This window comes from Ailuropoda melanoleuca, chromosome 5 (genome assembly GCF_002007445.2).
Source record: "Ailuropoda melanoleuca isolate Jingjing chromosome 5, ASM200744v2, whole genome shotgun sequence".
Classification (NCBI taxonomy): Eukaryota; Metazoa; Chordata; class Mammalia; order Carnivora; family Ursidae; genus Ailuropoda; species Ailuropoda melanoleuca.
In genome coordinates this window covers 128,501,524-128,514,429 of record NC_048222.1, presented here as the reverse complement: position 1 = coordinate 128,514,429, position 12,906 = coordinate 128,501,524, and the positions used below count along the sequence as shown (strand labels likewise).

The window sequence follows — 12,906 nt, the reverse complement described above, 5'->3', positions numbered from 1 at the left end:
CTAGATCAGCTGTAATGACCAAAGAAGTAAACCAAACATTCCAATATGTTAGATAAAACTTCCTTGTTAGGAAATATAACTGTGCACATCTCTTTATATTGAAGCAAGTGGTTAAGGGAGTGATTGGTTTCTAGGAAACTCAGGGCTTTCTCTGTGTGATAACTCTCCAGATCCTCTGCATGTATTTGGTGCCTACCATCTCTTTCTCTGCCTTTTCATTTTTCATGAATCTTTATGTGTGTGTGTGTGTGCGCATGTGTATGTATATGTATATATAAACCCTTTGATTGACATTTTGCTAGTAATGCTTATATAGTCTAAGATGGCTAGTTGGATGAAAATTAGGCTTGATGGCTTGCTTTGGATGCCCTTGTTCTTGTCTGGGCTTTGTGTTCTGATCATTGAGCTGTGTTGTGTGGGGTGGGGTGTGGCAGTTTTGTGGCTGGTGTCCAGCCAGTTTTTTTACCCGTGTGCCTGGCCTGGTTGGGTCTATAGAGAGAGAGAAAGTCATTGCTGGGGATCAGTGTTTGGGCCAGTTAGTACATTTTTGGGGTAGGGGGCAGGGGCAGAAGGTCTGACTCTTGCTTTAGTTTTGTGATACAAGGTAAATCTATATTTTATAACTCATATTTGCAGTCATATGACAACACAAGAAACCTAGTACTTTTGAATCCATTGTTCTCTTCTTTTTCTTCTAGGAATTCCCCCACCTAGAGGAGTGTTACTCTATGGCCCTCCAGGTACTGGAAAGACAATGATTGCCAGGGCGGTTGCTAATGAAGTTGGAGCCTATGTTTCTGTAATTAATGGTCCTGAAATTATAAGCAAGTAGGTGCATAACTTAATAGAATAAACAGTGCTATTAAATACTTCTTAAAAGTGATTTCAAAAATGACTATAGCATTCTGTCTGGATAGTTCATATGTTGGAGTACTTTAAATTTGCTTTCAATTGTGTATACAAATTAAATTTGGAAAATAATTTTTGAAAGTAATTCTAAGTGTTCTGGAAGTATTTAAGAAGTTAGATGAGCTTTATGGACAAAACTTTAAAAACTCTGAGTTGATCCTTAAATGTATTTATTTGTTACAGATTCTATGGGGAGACAGAAGCAAGATTACGTCAGATATTTGCTGAAGCCGCTCTACGGTATTTACATTTAGATGTTTGTAATTAGTAGTCAAGGCTATGTTAATCAAAGTAGAGTTACTAACACTTTATATGAAACGTGAAAAAAACACTACAAAAATAATACTGATAGCACTAGAAATGATTGGAAATCTAATGAAGTTGTATATTTAATCTGTTTTTATCTAATGTTGTTTTGGAAGTTTGATCATTGAGTTATTGAATTACATAAAGTAGGAGAATTAAGACAGTACTGTATGATAAGTCGTATGATTTTACTTGATTATATAAATTTATGATTTTCTTTTTTTAGAGTACCTACGGTACTTAGACATATCTAGTTTATCTAGTTGCCTTAGTAGATTGTATTATAGTAACCCTTTATGCTTAAAACTTTTTTTTTAATTATAGTTTGCTTTGAAGGGACAAATCTTTTGTTCTTTAAAAACAATTCTTATTGATTATTCCTCAGTTAGGCTACCATATTACACTGTAATGAGTATAAGTGGCCTATAACTTGGTCTATTATTCATAAGACTATGTCTCTACCGTTGTTTTGGTATTTAACTTATCGTAATTCTGCTCTCATCAAAAGAACTTTCACCTTTTTTAAGATTTTATGTATTTGAGATACAGCAAAAGCGAGAGAATACCAGTGTGGGGGAGGGGCAGAGGGAGAAGCAGACTCTCCACTGAGTAGGGAGCCCAACAGGGATCAATCCCAGGACCCTGGCTGGGATCATGGCCTGAGCCGAAGGCAGACTCTCAACTGACCGAGCCACCCAGGTGCCTCAGAAGAACTTTCATTTAAAGTTTTTTTTTTTTTCCAGAGATAGCAGATGAAATAAGGTAGTCCCTTACAAGTTTGGTTGTCCCAATACCGAAAATTTGAGAACCAGTGGTATACCTTATTGTTTAGTGTGTTTTCATTGTTGTTTTGTTCCTGGCAGTTGAAGCTTTCTATCATAAGAGAATTCACATCTTTTTATGGGAGAACTGATCACCTTGAAAGTTCTTTTTTTAATAGGCAAAAAAAAAAAAAAGAACACATTTGGAATTTCTGTCTCTTGGACTTTACTCCTGCTCCAGAGGACATCTCTGGCCTCAGATTCTAAATCGATGCAGTCATAACAATTTTCTGGGCATTAGCAGGCAAGGTCTGTTTGGGCTTAGGCTCATCTCATGAGTAGTAGACTCTTCTTAATACTCTGCTTTTTACTGAGTTCAGATTTGCTAGAATGTGATGAATTAGTTGGTCTAGAATTAATGTAAGGTTTTTCAGTTTAACTTCTCATTGCCTTTGTCTTTAATGTTATTAACTGAGTCCTAAATTTGATACATTGCATTGCTTTCTTAAAATTTTTATTTTAATTCCAGTATAGTTTACAATGTTGTGTTAGTTTCAGGTGTACAACATAGTGTTTCAACAATTCCATATATCACCCTGTGCTCCTCATGACGATTGCCCTCCTTAATCCCCATCACTGATTTCACCCTTCCCTCTGGTTACCATCAGTTTGTTCTCTATAGTTAAGAGTCTGTCTTTTGGTTTCTCTGTCTCTTTTTTTCCTTTGCTCATTTGTTTTATTTCTTAAATTCCACAGATAATCATACGGTTTTGTCTTTCTGTTACTTACTTCACTTAGCATTATATTTTCTAGCTCTTTCCATGTTATCACAAATGGCAAGATTTCATTCTTTTTATGGCTGAATAATATTCCATTGTGTATATATACTTATACCATTTTTATTCATTTATCAGTTGATGGGGCACCTGGGCTGCTTTCATAATTTGGCTATTGTAAATAATGCTGCTATAAACGTAGGGATGTATGTATTCCTTTGAGTTAGTGTTTTTGTATTTTTTGGGTAAATACTCAGTAGTACGATTGCTGGGTCATAAGGTAGTTATATTTTTAACTTTTTGAGGATCCCCCTCAGTGGCTGCACCAGTTTGCATTCCTACCAACAGTGCATGAGGGTTCCTTTTCCTCCACATCCTCACCCACGCTGTTTTGTGCATTTTTGATTTTAGCCATTCTGACAGCTGTGAGGTGATCTCTCATTGTAGTTTTGATTTGCATTTTCCTGATAAGTGATGTTGAGCATCTTCACATGTGTCTGTTAGTCATTTGTATATCTTTGGAGAAATGTCTGTTCGTGTTTCTGTCCATTTTCAGTTGGATTATTTGTTTTTTTGGGTGTTTGAGGTATATCAGTTCTTTATATATTTTGAATAGTAACCCTTTTTTTTTTTTTTTTAAAGATTTTATTTATTTATTCGACAGAGATAGAGACAGCCAGCGAGAGAGGGAACACAAGCAGGGGGAGTGGGAGAGGAAGAAGCAGGCTCATAGCGGAGGAGCCTGATGTGGCTCGATCCCATGACGCCGGGATCACGCCCTGAGCCGAAGGCAGACGCTTAACCGCTGTGCCACCCAGGCGCCCCTTGAATAGTAACGCTTTACCGGATATGTCATTTGCAAATATCTTCTTCCATTTAGTTTTGTTGATTGTTTCCTTTGCTGTACAGGAGGTTTTTATTTGATGTAGTCCTAATGGTTTATTTTTGCATTTATTTCCCTTGCCTCGGGTGACATATCTAGAAAAATGTTTCCATGGCTGACATCAGAGAAATTACTGCCTGTGCTCTCTTCTAGGATTTTTATAGTTTCAGGTCCCACATTTAGGTTTTTAATCCATTTTGGATTTATTTTTGTATATGGTTAAGTTTCATTCTTTTGCATGTGCATTTCAATTAAAAAATTAAAAGTATTCAGTTTCAATTGAAATGCAATAAATCAAATGTAAAAATCAGATGTATATTAAAGAATTCATTTTATTTGTTTGGTTTTAGGCACCCATCAATTATTTTTATTGATGAGCTGGATGCACTTTGTCCTAAAAGAGAAGGGGCTCAGAATGAAGTGGAGAAGAGAGTGGTAGCGTCACTCTTAACACTGATGGATGGTATTGGCTCAGTAAGTATAGCACCAGTATTGATTCTGTATAAGAAAGGGTTGACTCCTAATAATATGTATGTAGTAACAGAAACTATCAAATATGTCTGAGTTTTGGGGTATTCTAGGATGGGGAAAAATATTAGTCATAAAAACTAAAGGAAAGACTAAAATAATTTTCTTCAGCATGTATCTTAGTAACTTCCGGGAGGGTATACTGTCATGTTTTGTTAGTATATAAAATAATATACAATGATGGATTTCTTTTGTAGTAAATGGTATTAACTTAAAAACCTAAAGCAAAAATCAGTAAGGCTCAGATCAATAAGAAATTTCATAAGTCTTATATACTCATGTAAAAATTGATTCTTTTGGGGCTTGAAGTTTGACAAGTGAAAGGAAAGAGTGAGAATAATGGAAAATATGTTTGTACAACATTTAAAAAGAAGCTACCCATGTTACCAGATTCTCTGATAGGGCATACGCTCGCATATTAGTAAAAACTACGTGCTGATTATGAAACGAAGATCCATTGGAGTAGTGACAGGAATGAAGAAAAATTCTCTCAGACCCCTGACAGCCATTTACCAGAATACATTTCTTATGCAGGATCATAAATAACTCATTTTTTAGAGTCATAATATGTTAGAACCAAAAGAAATTTTAGAAATCATGTAGTCCCAAACCCTCCTTTTGCACATTAAGAAAACTGGACAGTTGGAACTTTCTGGTTTTTACTACATATTGGTAGAAACTAAACATGTGAAAATAATGTGAAGGTTGGGTTTTAAGTCTCCATTATTTGCTGACATGTGTTACAGTTTTTTTAAAAATTACTTATTTTAGAGAGAGAGCGATTGATCGTGAGCACATGTGCATAGCGGGGAGGCGCAGAGGGAAAGGAAGAGAGAATGTTAAGCAGACTCACCACTGAGTATAGAGCCCAGCAAAGGGCTCAATTCCACGACCCATGAGATCACGACCTGAGCCTAAATCAAGAGTCGGACACTCAACTGACTGAGCCACCCACGTGCCCCAACATGTGTTACAATTTTAAGAGTAACAATAGAGTTGATACCTGAGGGAGGCTGGATGACCACCTGGTTTTCAGTCTTAGTGCAATAACGTGGTGTGATTATGTCCCAGGTTTGGTTCTCAGCCTTTAAAATTGGAGAATTCAGTGATGCTAGTATGTTGGGGGTGGCAGGGCTCTGAGGACTGCATCACAGTAACAACACTCACAAGAGACATACATAAACTGGGATGCCAGTGTATCTATTTACAATAAGAAGTAGAATCATTAAGCCGACCAAATATCTTAGTTTATGGATGACTCTTTACACCTTGAAGGCAAATATGTATGGAGAGCTGTATTATAATTAGAAGAGTTCTGGTGAGTATGAAATCAGATGGAAGGCTTTGTTTTGGAGCATCTTAATTACTCTTTCCTGCCTCTTTCTCTACTGCTGGGATAGGTCTGCTGTGGACTGGTGTTTTTGCCAAGGGCAGGACTGGAAGCATGTGACATGGATGTTTTAATATGAAAATGCTTAAGGGCCTGTATTTGTCTTCTAAATTCATAATTCATACATTTATTGTAATCTATCCATTTTCTGTTGACACAGCCAGTGTAAGTGAATAGGTTTGAGTTTTCTTACTTTGAATCACATGTCAGTTAAGCTTGTCTCTGTGAGATTATACATGGGTTATCAGAGTAAAATGTTGGATAACTTTCACAGATGGCTGATCATTATCGTAGTTCTTTATAATTTATTGTTCCAAATTTCATTCCTGTGTGAAAAATCTGTATGTATTCAAGGGTGGCTGATACTCAGATGTTGGTTACCTTGTTGTCTATATTTCTAGGAATTTAAACATTTATCATAATAAAAAAAGTACGGTGCATATGTGAATAAGATTTCTTAGACAGCTGTATAATAGAGCCTTGTTCTGTGAATAATATGCAGGTCATAGTCTTTTCTTTCAAGTAGGGGAAAGGGACGACTTAAAGCAAACAAATTTAAACAACTATACAGTAGGATATTATATGTTCTTATTTATGAAAATAGTGAAGTTTAGATGCCAAAAGTGGGGAGACATCACTTACTATAGTTGGAAGGGTATGTAGTGGAAAACTTTCTAGGTGAGGGAGTATTTAGGCTGAACTGAGGCAAATGTGGGATGAGTAATTAAAGTGTAAAGGATAAGACTTAGAGCAATCTTATTTATACAGCCAGTGCCTATATATATGTATGTATATACACACACATATACCTTTTAGATATATATATATAGTAATATGTGTGTATGTGTCTCTCTCTGTGTGTGTATATATATATATATATTGCTTTTAGAAGAATGTGTAATTTATTCTCATTTTATTTTGTAAGGAAGGAAGTGAAGGACAGGTGTTGGTCCTTGGGGCCACAAATCGCCCTCATGCCTTAGATGCTGCACTTCGAAGACCTGGTCGATTTGATAAAGAGATTGAGATTGGAGTTCCTAATGCTGCAGATCGGCTAGATATTCTCCAGAAACTGCTTCAAAGGGTACCCCATATGCTCACTGAAGCTGAACTGTTACAACTGGCAAATAATGCTCATGGGTATGTTGGAGCAGACTTAAAAGCCTTGTGTAATGAAGCAGGTGAGAGTGCTTTGCTACTGTGAGTCTGTATTGGTGGGCTTCATAAATCTGGTTTATTTACATACTGATAATTTATATCATATTTCTTAATGGAAATAACTAATTTTTTTTCTAATCATAAAATGTATATTTATTGAAAACTAGGTAATTCAGAAAACTATAAAAAAGAAAAATCACTCATACCTCTTAAAGATAACCATTATGGTAGCATGTATCCTTTCATACTTTTCCTAAGTACACAGACACACACATACACATGTATCATCAGATGCATTAATGGCAGTATCAATGATAACTATTTAATGATATCGTGCTATGGAAATTAGGGAGAAGTGCCTACAGGAGGATCAAAATTTTCCTGAAGGAGCAGCTTTATATTTTTTGAAGTGCTGAAAAAGTGCTTTGCAAAAATCTAAGAATTCTTTGCCTCAGAGTATGTGATGGTGATGTTTAAGTCTGAAAATATATAGGGGCTGTTATTAATCAATTGACTCTTTAAGAACTTGACCATGGCATAAACTTCTTTACTTTGGAAGCCCTTAAGACCTTTTAACATTTGTATAGTTTTCCAGAGTAATTTTAACCATGGAAAATGTATTCAAATCAGGGCAGTTTTTATAAGCTATTGAAATATTTCATCAGGCAAATAAGAATTTGCTGAAAAACTATCTGATTGTTGTTGTTGTTTTGTTTTTATTTGTTTTTTGGTCCTAAGAGGATGTGTTTGTTTTCTGGTAACCTCTAAAGGCTGGCGTGTACCTTAAAGCATCCGTGGTTTGCCAGTAATCCTAGATTCCTTAAATTTATTCCGTTGGGTATATGTTTCTAGGTCATTTTATACTTCAGAAGGAATTTTTTTCAGTTGTATTCTGTTGTTCCAATTTGTGACCTATCCAATATTTTCAAAAGGTGTTTTAAAGAAAGGTTAGTCCTTTTAGGTAATGGAAGAAATTGAATTTTAGAGTTGGAACTTTAGTTATTTTAGAGCTTTAGTATAGAAATATGGTAATTTCTTCCAAATTACTGATTCATAATTAATATAGTAGGCTTTAAAGACCCTTCCCTTGGTCCTTTCATCTTTCTAATCAGGCTTGATATGTGCAGAGAAGAGAATATAGAACAAAAAACAGGTTGGAAAAGAAAACTTGGAATGATATTTAGGGGTCATTTAGGGGTCTTTGAATATCTTACTCTTGGTGGAGAAAATCAGTTTTATTTTATTCTTTTTGATCATTATCACAATTTCCATGTTAGAGGACTCACATTTGGGGGAAACTGTAGGTTACGTAGATTACAAGGCAAACATAAATATTCTTTTGGTGCATTTTGGTCTGGGACAGGTCCCTTTTTTAACTGGTTTCTTGTGCTTCACAAGAAATGGTGGGTTTAGTCATGGAAATGAATTCCCTAGCATTCAAGAAGCAGAATTATTAGTGGCTAACTTTGCTTCCTTCATTCCATTAGGTGATAATGAAGAGTGTGGATTACTATGCAGGTATTGCTTTGGACTTGCCCATCTAGGCAAGGATTCATTCTTCATTAACCTTTATCAGACATTTTTTTACTTTCTCATATATTTCATGCACTCTAGAACGCTCTGGGATTCTTGCTGTCCAGAAACACACAGTCTGATGAAGGAAAGAGATTTGTGAATAACTACTTACACAGTGAGATATGCACTCGTGAAGCTATGGAGAATGTAGTGACTTTCCCTATGGGGAAAGGAAATGCTGTGGTTATTTAGAAAAAGTCATATCTAAGAAGAAGACTTTTTTTGATTTAATCTTTTATTTCAAAAGTAAGGATAGTCCATACATTGTGTCTTAAGATATTAAGGGGAAATGTGATAATGTAATTTACGTACTAGATGTAAATAGGACCATCTACTTTCATGGGCATTGTAGTATCCCTAAGAACTTTAGGAGGATGACAAGAAAATTTGAGAGATTCTACACTTTACTATGTTACATTAATTGAAAAAGCTGTGAAAGGATTTGAAAGAGGGATGGAGAGGGGCCTCCAACCTGAAGATTGATTGATTGATAGATAGATAGATAGATAGATAGATAGATAGATAGATAGATATCTGGGATATACTTGGCACATACAAGCAGTAAATAAATATTAACTTCTGTTAATGTGACTTAATAGTAATTTCAAATTACCAGTATTGAACTGATCTTTTTTCCTCTAGTCTAGCAATGAATTGCTTTATGAGAAGGTAGTATTTAAAAAGATTAGCATTATAATTAGTGTCCAGTAGAGAAAGTATGTTGTTTTGTGTACAGTGTCTTAAATACTTCATGTTGTGTTATGTAGTTTCATTCTCTATATAGCAGAATAAAGTTTAAGAACAGTGTACTAGAATTTTTTTTGCAAGGCGTTTTTCTAAAGAAGCAGGAAATATAGTAATAAATGGATTTTGAGAGTTGGACAGACCTGCTTTTAAAATCAGGCTTGTGATCTTGGGCACGTTATCTGCTTTACCTGAGCCTTAGTTTTCTCTATAAGTAGATTCAGGTGGTTGTGGCAGATAGTATCTAAGTGCCCTTGTAAATATGACATTCCCTAGATATAAGGGAGGATGAGAAAGAAAGGGGGGAAAGCAAAAAGAAAGGATAAGAAACGGGAAAATAAATTCCCAAGTTATTTACTAAATGTGGCCTGGCCTCATTAGCTATTTTCTTAATGCACCTGGCCTTTTTGACCTTTATTGTGTTCTGTTTTGTACCTGTTTTTCTGAAAAACTTGTCTGGGCTTTCTCCCATACTGTTCTTAGAGATAATGCCACAAAGCAGACTAATGTCAGTTGTGACGTTAACTGCATTTTCTTGTTGAAACAATTTTATAATTTCTGCCTATGGACTTGACATGAATAAATTATAAATTTGGTTTAATAGTGCAACTCAAAAGATAAAACAACTAAAACTCGTTAAGCATTAAAAATAGTAGAATTACATTCCAAGTGCTATAGAATAGGCATAAGCGTGTCCTACATATTGAGCACACGGTATCTCCGTGTATTATGATGTGTGTATTGAGCGTAGGAAGAATAAACTCAGCTCTGTGGTAAATTTGAACTAGTCTCCTAGTTATAAATAAAAAGAATTGAGCACTTAATATAGCGTCCTACCTAAATTTAGAGGGGTTACTAGGAAATAATTTGAATGGGTCTCAGTCTTTTAAAGTGACCACCTAGGGAAATTTGAATTGGTGCCTCTTTGTTTTTGTTGTTGTTGTTGTTGTTGTTGTTGTTGTTGTTGTTTTTAAACAAGTTTCCTTGGGTAAGTAGAAGCAGTTGCAATCATTACATTGACCTTAGAATTATACACAAAGTTAGAATCACTGGTTTTTAAAAATGAGTCACGATAATAATACTTGGAGGTTGCAGTAATAATTTCTGGCACATAGTAAATGCTCAATAAGTATTTGATCTGAGAAATATGTGAAAGCTGGAAGACATAATCAGACTAATTACCACCCGACTGCCCTTGTAGAGCAGTAAAAATGTTTATTAACCTGAGAGTTGAATCAGTTTTATTTTTAAACCCCTGGTGAGATTCATCTCCTTCTCTCCTCTGTTGCCTTCAGAAATCCCTGTCTGTGCTGAGGAAACAAATCCAACTGGTTAGTGCTGCCTATAAAGGTACCTATAAAGGTAGCACTAAATAAAGTCTAAGTGTTTTGTGATGCCTAAGTTACTGCTGCTACTTTTTTTTTGGAACATTCCAGTCCATTTTTAGCTTCCCATTGACAAGACTTCTCAGCCGTGGCTCTGACTGTGGACTTTGTATTTTGTTTAAAACCAGTGTTTTTCAGGAGGCATTTTCATTGTTCACCAGTTGTGCTGTGCTTACAGCTTGAGAATGTCCACTGGCATATCTGGGAAGGAAAGCACTTTAACTTCCAGATTTGTGAGGACAGTGAGATAGTCTAGCTCCAGGAGATGTATTTCTGAGTGTCTAAGTTAATTCTGTCTCTATTCTTCTCCATGAAATCCACATTCATGTCATATGTTCTTAATTCAGGATGGATGACTTGGAGCAGAGGTTCTCAGACTTTATCATGTATCAGAATCACCTGGAGAACTTAGTGAAACACATTGCTGGGTGTGCTCCACTCCGAGTTGCTGATTCAGTCTTGGCTGCTGCTTGTGAATTCTAACAAGTTCCCGGCTGATGCTGTTGGTTTGGGGAGCACACTTTGAGAGCCGCTAATTTAGGCCTTTGGTTCTTAAACCTCGTTATGCATGAGGTTCACCTGGGAAGCTACACACACGTTCCCTCTCCATATTTAATTAAGGAAAGTAGGGAACTGGAGCCCCTGTTTCTGTTTCGCAGCTGATTTTAAAGCAGCCAGGCTTGCAGTTTCCTGTGAGCAAATATTCTAAATTATTGGGTTAGGCCAGTAGTTCTCCAGTTTAAACCTAAGAATCACTTGTAGAGCTTGTTAAAACACAGTTCTGGGCCCATCCTACTGGTTCATTAGGTCCAGGTGGGGCCCAAGAATTAGCATTTCTCTCAAGTTATAGGTGATACCAATGCTGTGGGTGCAGGGGCTATACTTTGAGAAGCAATGATCTTGGCCCACTAACCCTGATTTTTGGAGACTCTGTAACTGATTTAAATAACTAGATAAATTTAGAGACTGTAAATCTCTGCCAACCTCTGATGGTGTTGAGTTTTTCCAAGTTTTTATGTGACAGTAATGTACTATTCTGAACTATATCATTTAACTCTCCTTCTAGGAGAAAATAAGTGTCTTAAGTTTGTCTTGTAGGTACATATAATGTTTCTGAATAAAATTTAAAAATGGCAATTCTGTAAGATAGAAAAGCCGCAATTAAGGAAACAGGAATTAACAAGAATACAAATAAAAATATAGACATATGTTTTTCCTGGAACATTTATTGCTTAAGATTTGTGGACCTGTGTGTATTCTAAGTTTTTTTGTGCATTGGCCATCTGATGGTTTTCCTTCTTCCCTGGTCTGCCTTCTAGTCAGAGAAACCTTGCCCTTTTTAACAAAGGGTGGTACACAGATGTCTAATAATAGCATACATTGAAGTGATTGAGAATTTCATAAAACCTAAGTGAATTATGTTTCCCATTGTTTTTGTAATCTAAAGGTTATTGTTTGTGGGATACTAATACAAAAGATCAAAGTCCCTATAGTATATATTTGTGCATGCTTTTCCAGGGCTAGAAGGTTTACAGTCTATTCCATAGTTTGTGAAAGTGACACTGCATCTTCTACAGTGTGTTTATCTCAACTTTTCTAATCTTTATTCCACTGTTACTAAATATTTTTTGTATCTTTTAACTTTGTTTCCATAATGGATGTGAAAATTGGAAATACTACAGTAGTGTTGCTTTCAGCACTTGGATCCTTTATCTGAGCAGATAACATTGTTTAATGTTGAGGGTTGGGTGTGAAACTTATTTTCAAATGTTATGTTTTCTTTATAATTAATTTTTAAGCTAGAGTGTGGTTTGATACGTTGTGACTTGTCCAAAAGCCTAATGTTTTGTAACTCACCTTTTTAAGCAAAGAGCAGCTGCATTTTGAAATGTTTTAGCTCAAGTGGACACGTTGTTTACAAGCTCAACTCTGACACATCCTGACATTTAATGTCTATGTTTGTATTCTTCCTGGGATTAGGCTGCCTTTCTAATTAATTAGTTGCATAGCCTTTTATTAATTCCTTCAAAATTTATAGTGTTTTAAATTAACAACATAGATAAGCATACCACACTTTTTTGGAAAACATGAAATGTTAATTATGTAGCAGAGACATGAATTATATAAACTCTGCTGAATGTTAGAAGATGCTTAGCAACAATGTTTTCCAAATATAGGGATTTATTATAAACTTATCCTTCTAAGGCTGCCTGTGCCATTTCAGGAGAGTGAATATAAATAGAGCTTGATTTCTTCAAGAGGTGGACTCAATCATTTTGTTTACAGTGAAAGGAAGTACTTGGTTCACATTCTAAGAATTTATCTTTAGCATCCTTGTTGATTACACATCATTTCAACATGTTCATACCAAATATTTGGACCTTGATAAGATAGCATCACAGACAGGAAGAATTAAAAGTCTTATTTAAACAATGATTTTGTCATTATTACACTTAAGTAGGTCTAGTTACAATACTGAGTCTAATTACTA

At 35.5% G+C, this 12,906-nt stretch overlaps 1 protein-coding gene across 1 annotated transcript in view; it reads left to right on the top strand.

The window, feature by feature from the left end:
• The window catches only part of SPATA5 (spermatogenesis associated 5), a 341,316-nt gene that overhangs the window by 12,228 nt on the left and 316,182 nt on the right, over window positions 1-12,906 (top strand). The window contains exons 6-9 of the mRNA XM_034661740.1: window positions 699-828; window positions 1,093-1,149; window positions 3,986-4,109; window positions 6,479-6,734. Coding sequence (XP_034517631.1) covers window positions 699-828; window positions 1,093-1,149; window positions 3,986-4,109; window positions 6,479-6,734 — 567 coding nt within the window. The remainder of the gene's footprint in view (window positions 1-698; window positions 829-1,092; window positions 1,150-3,985; window positions 4,110-6,478; window positions 6,735-12,906) is intronic.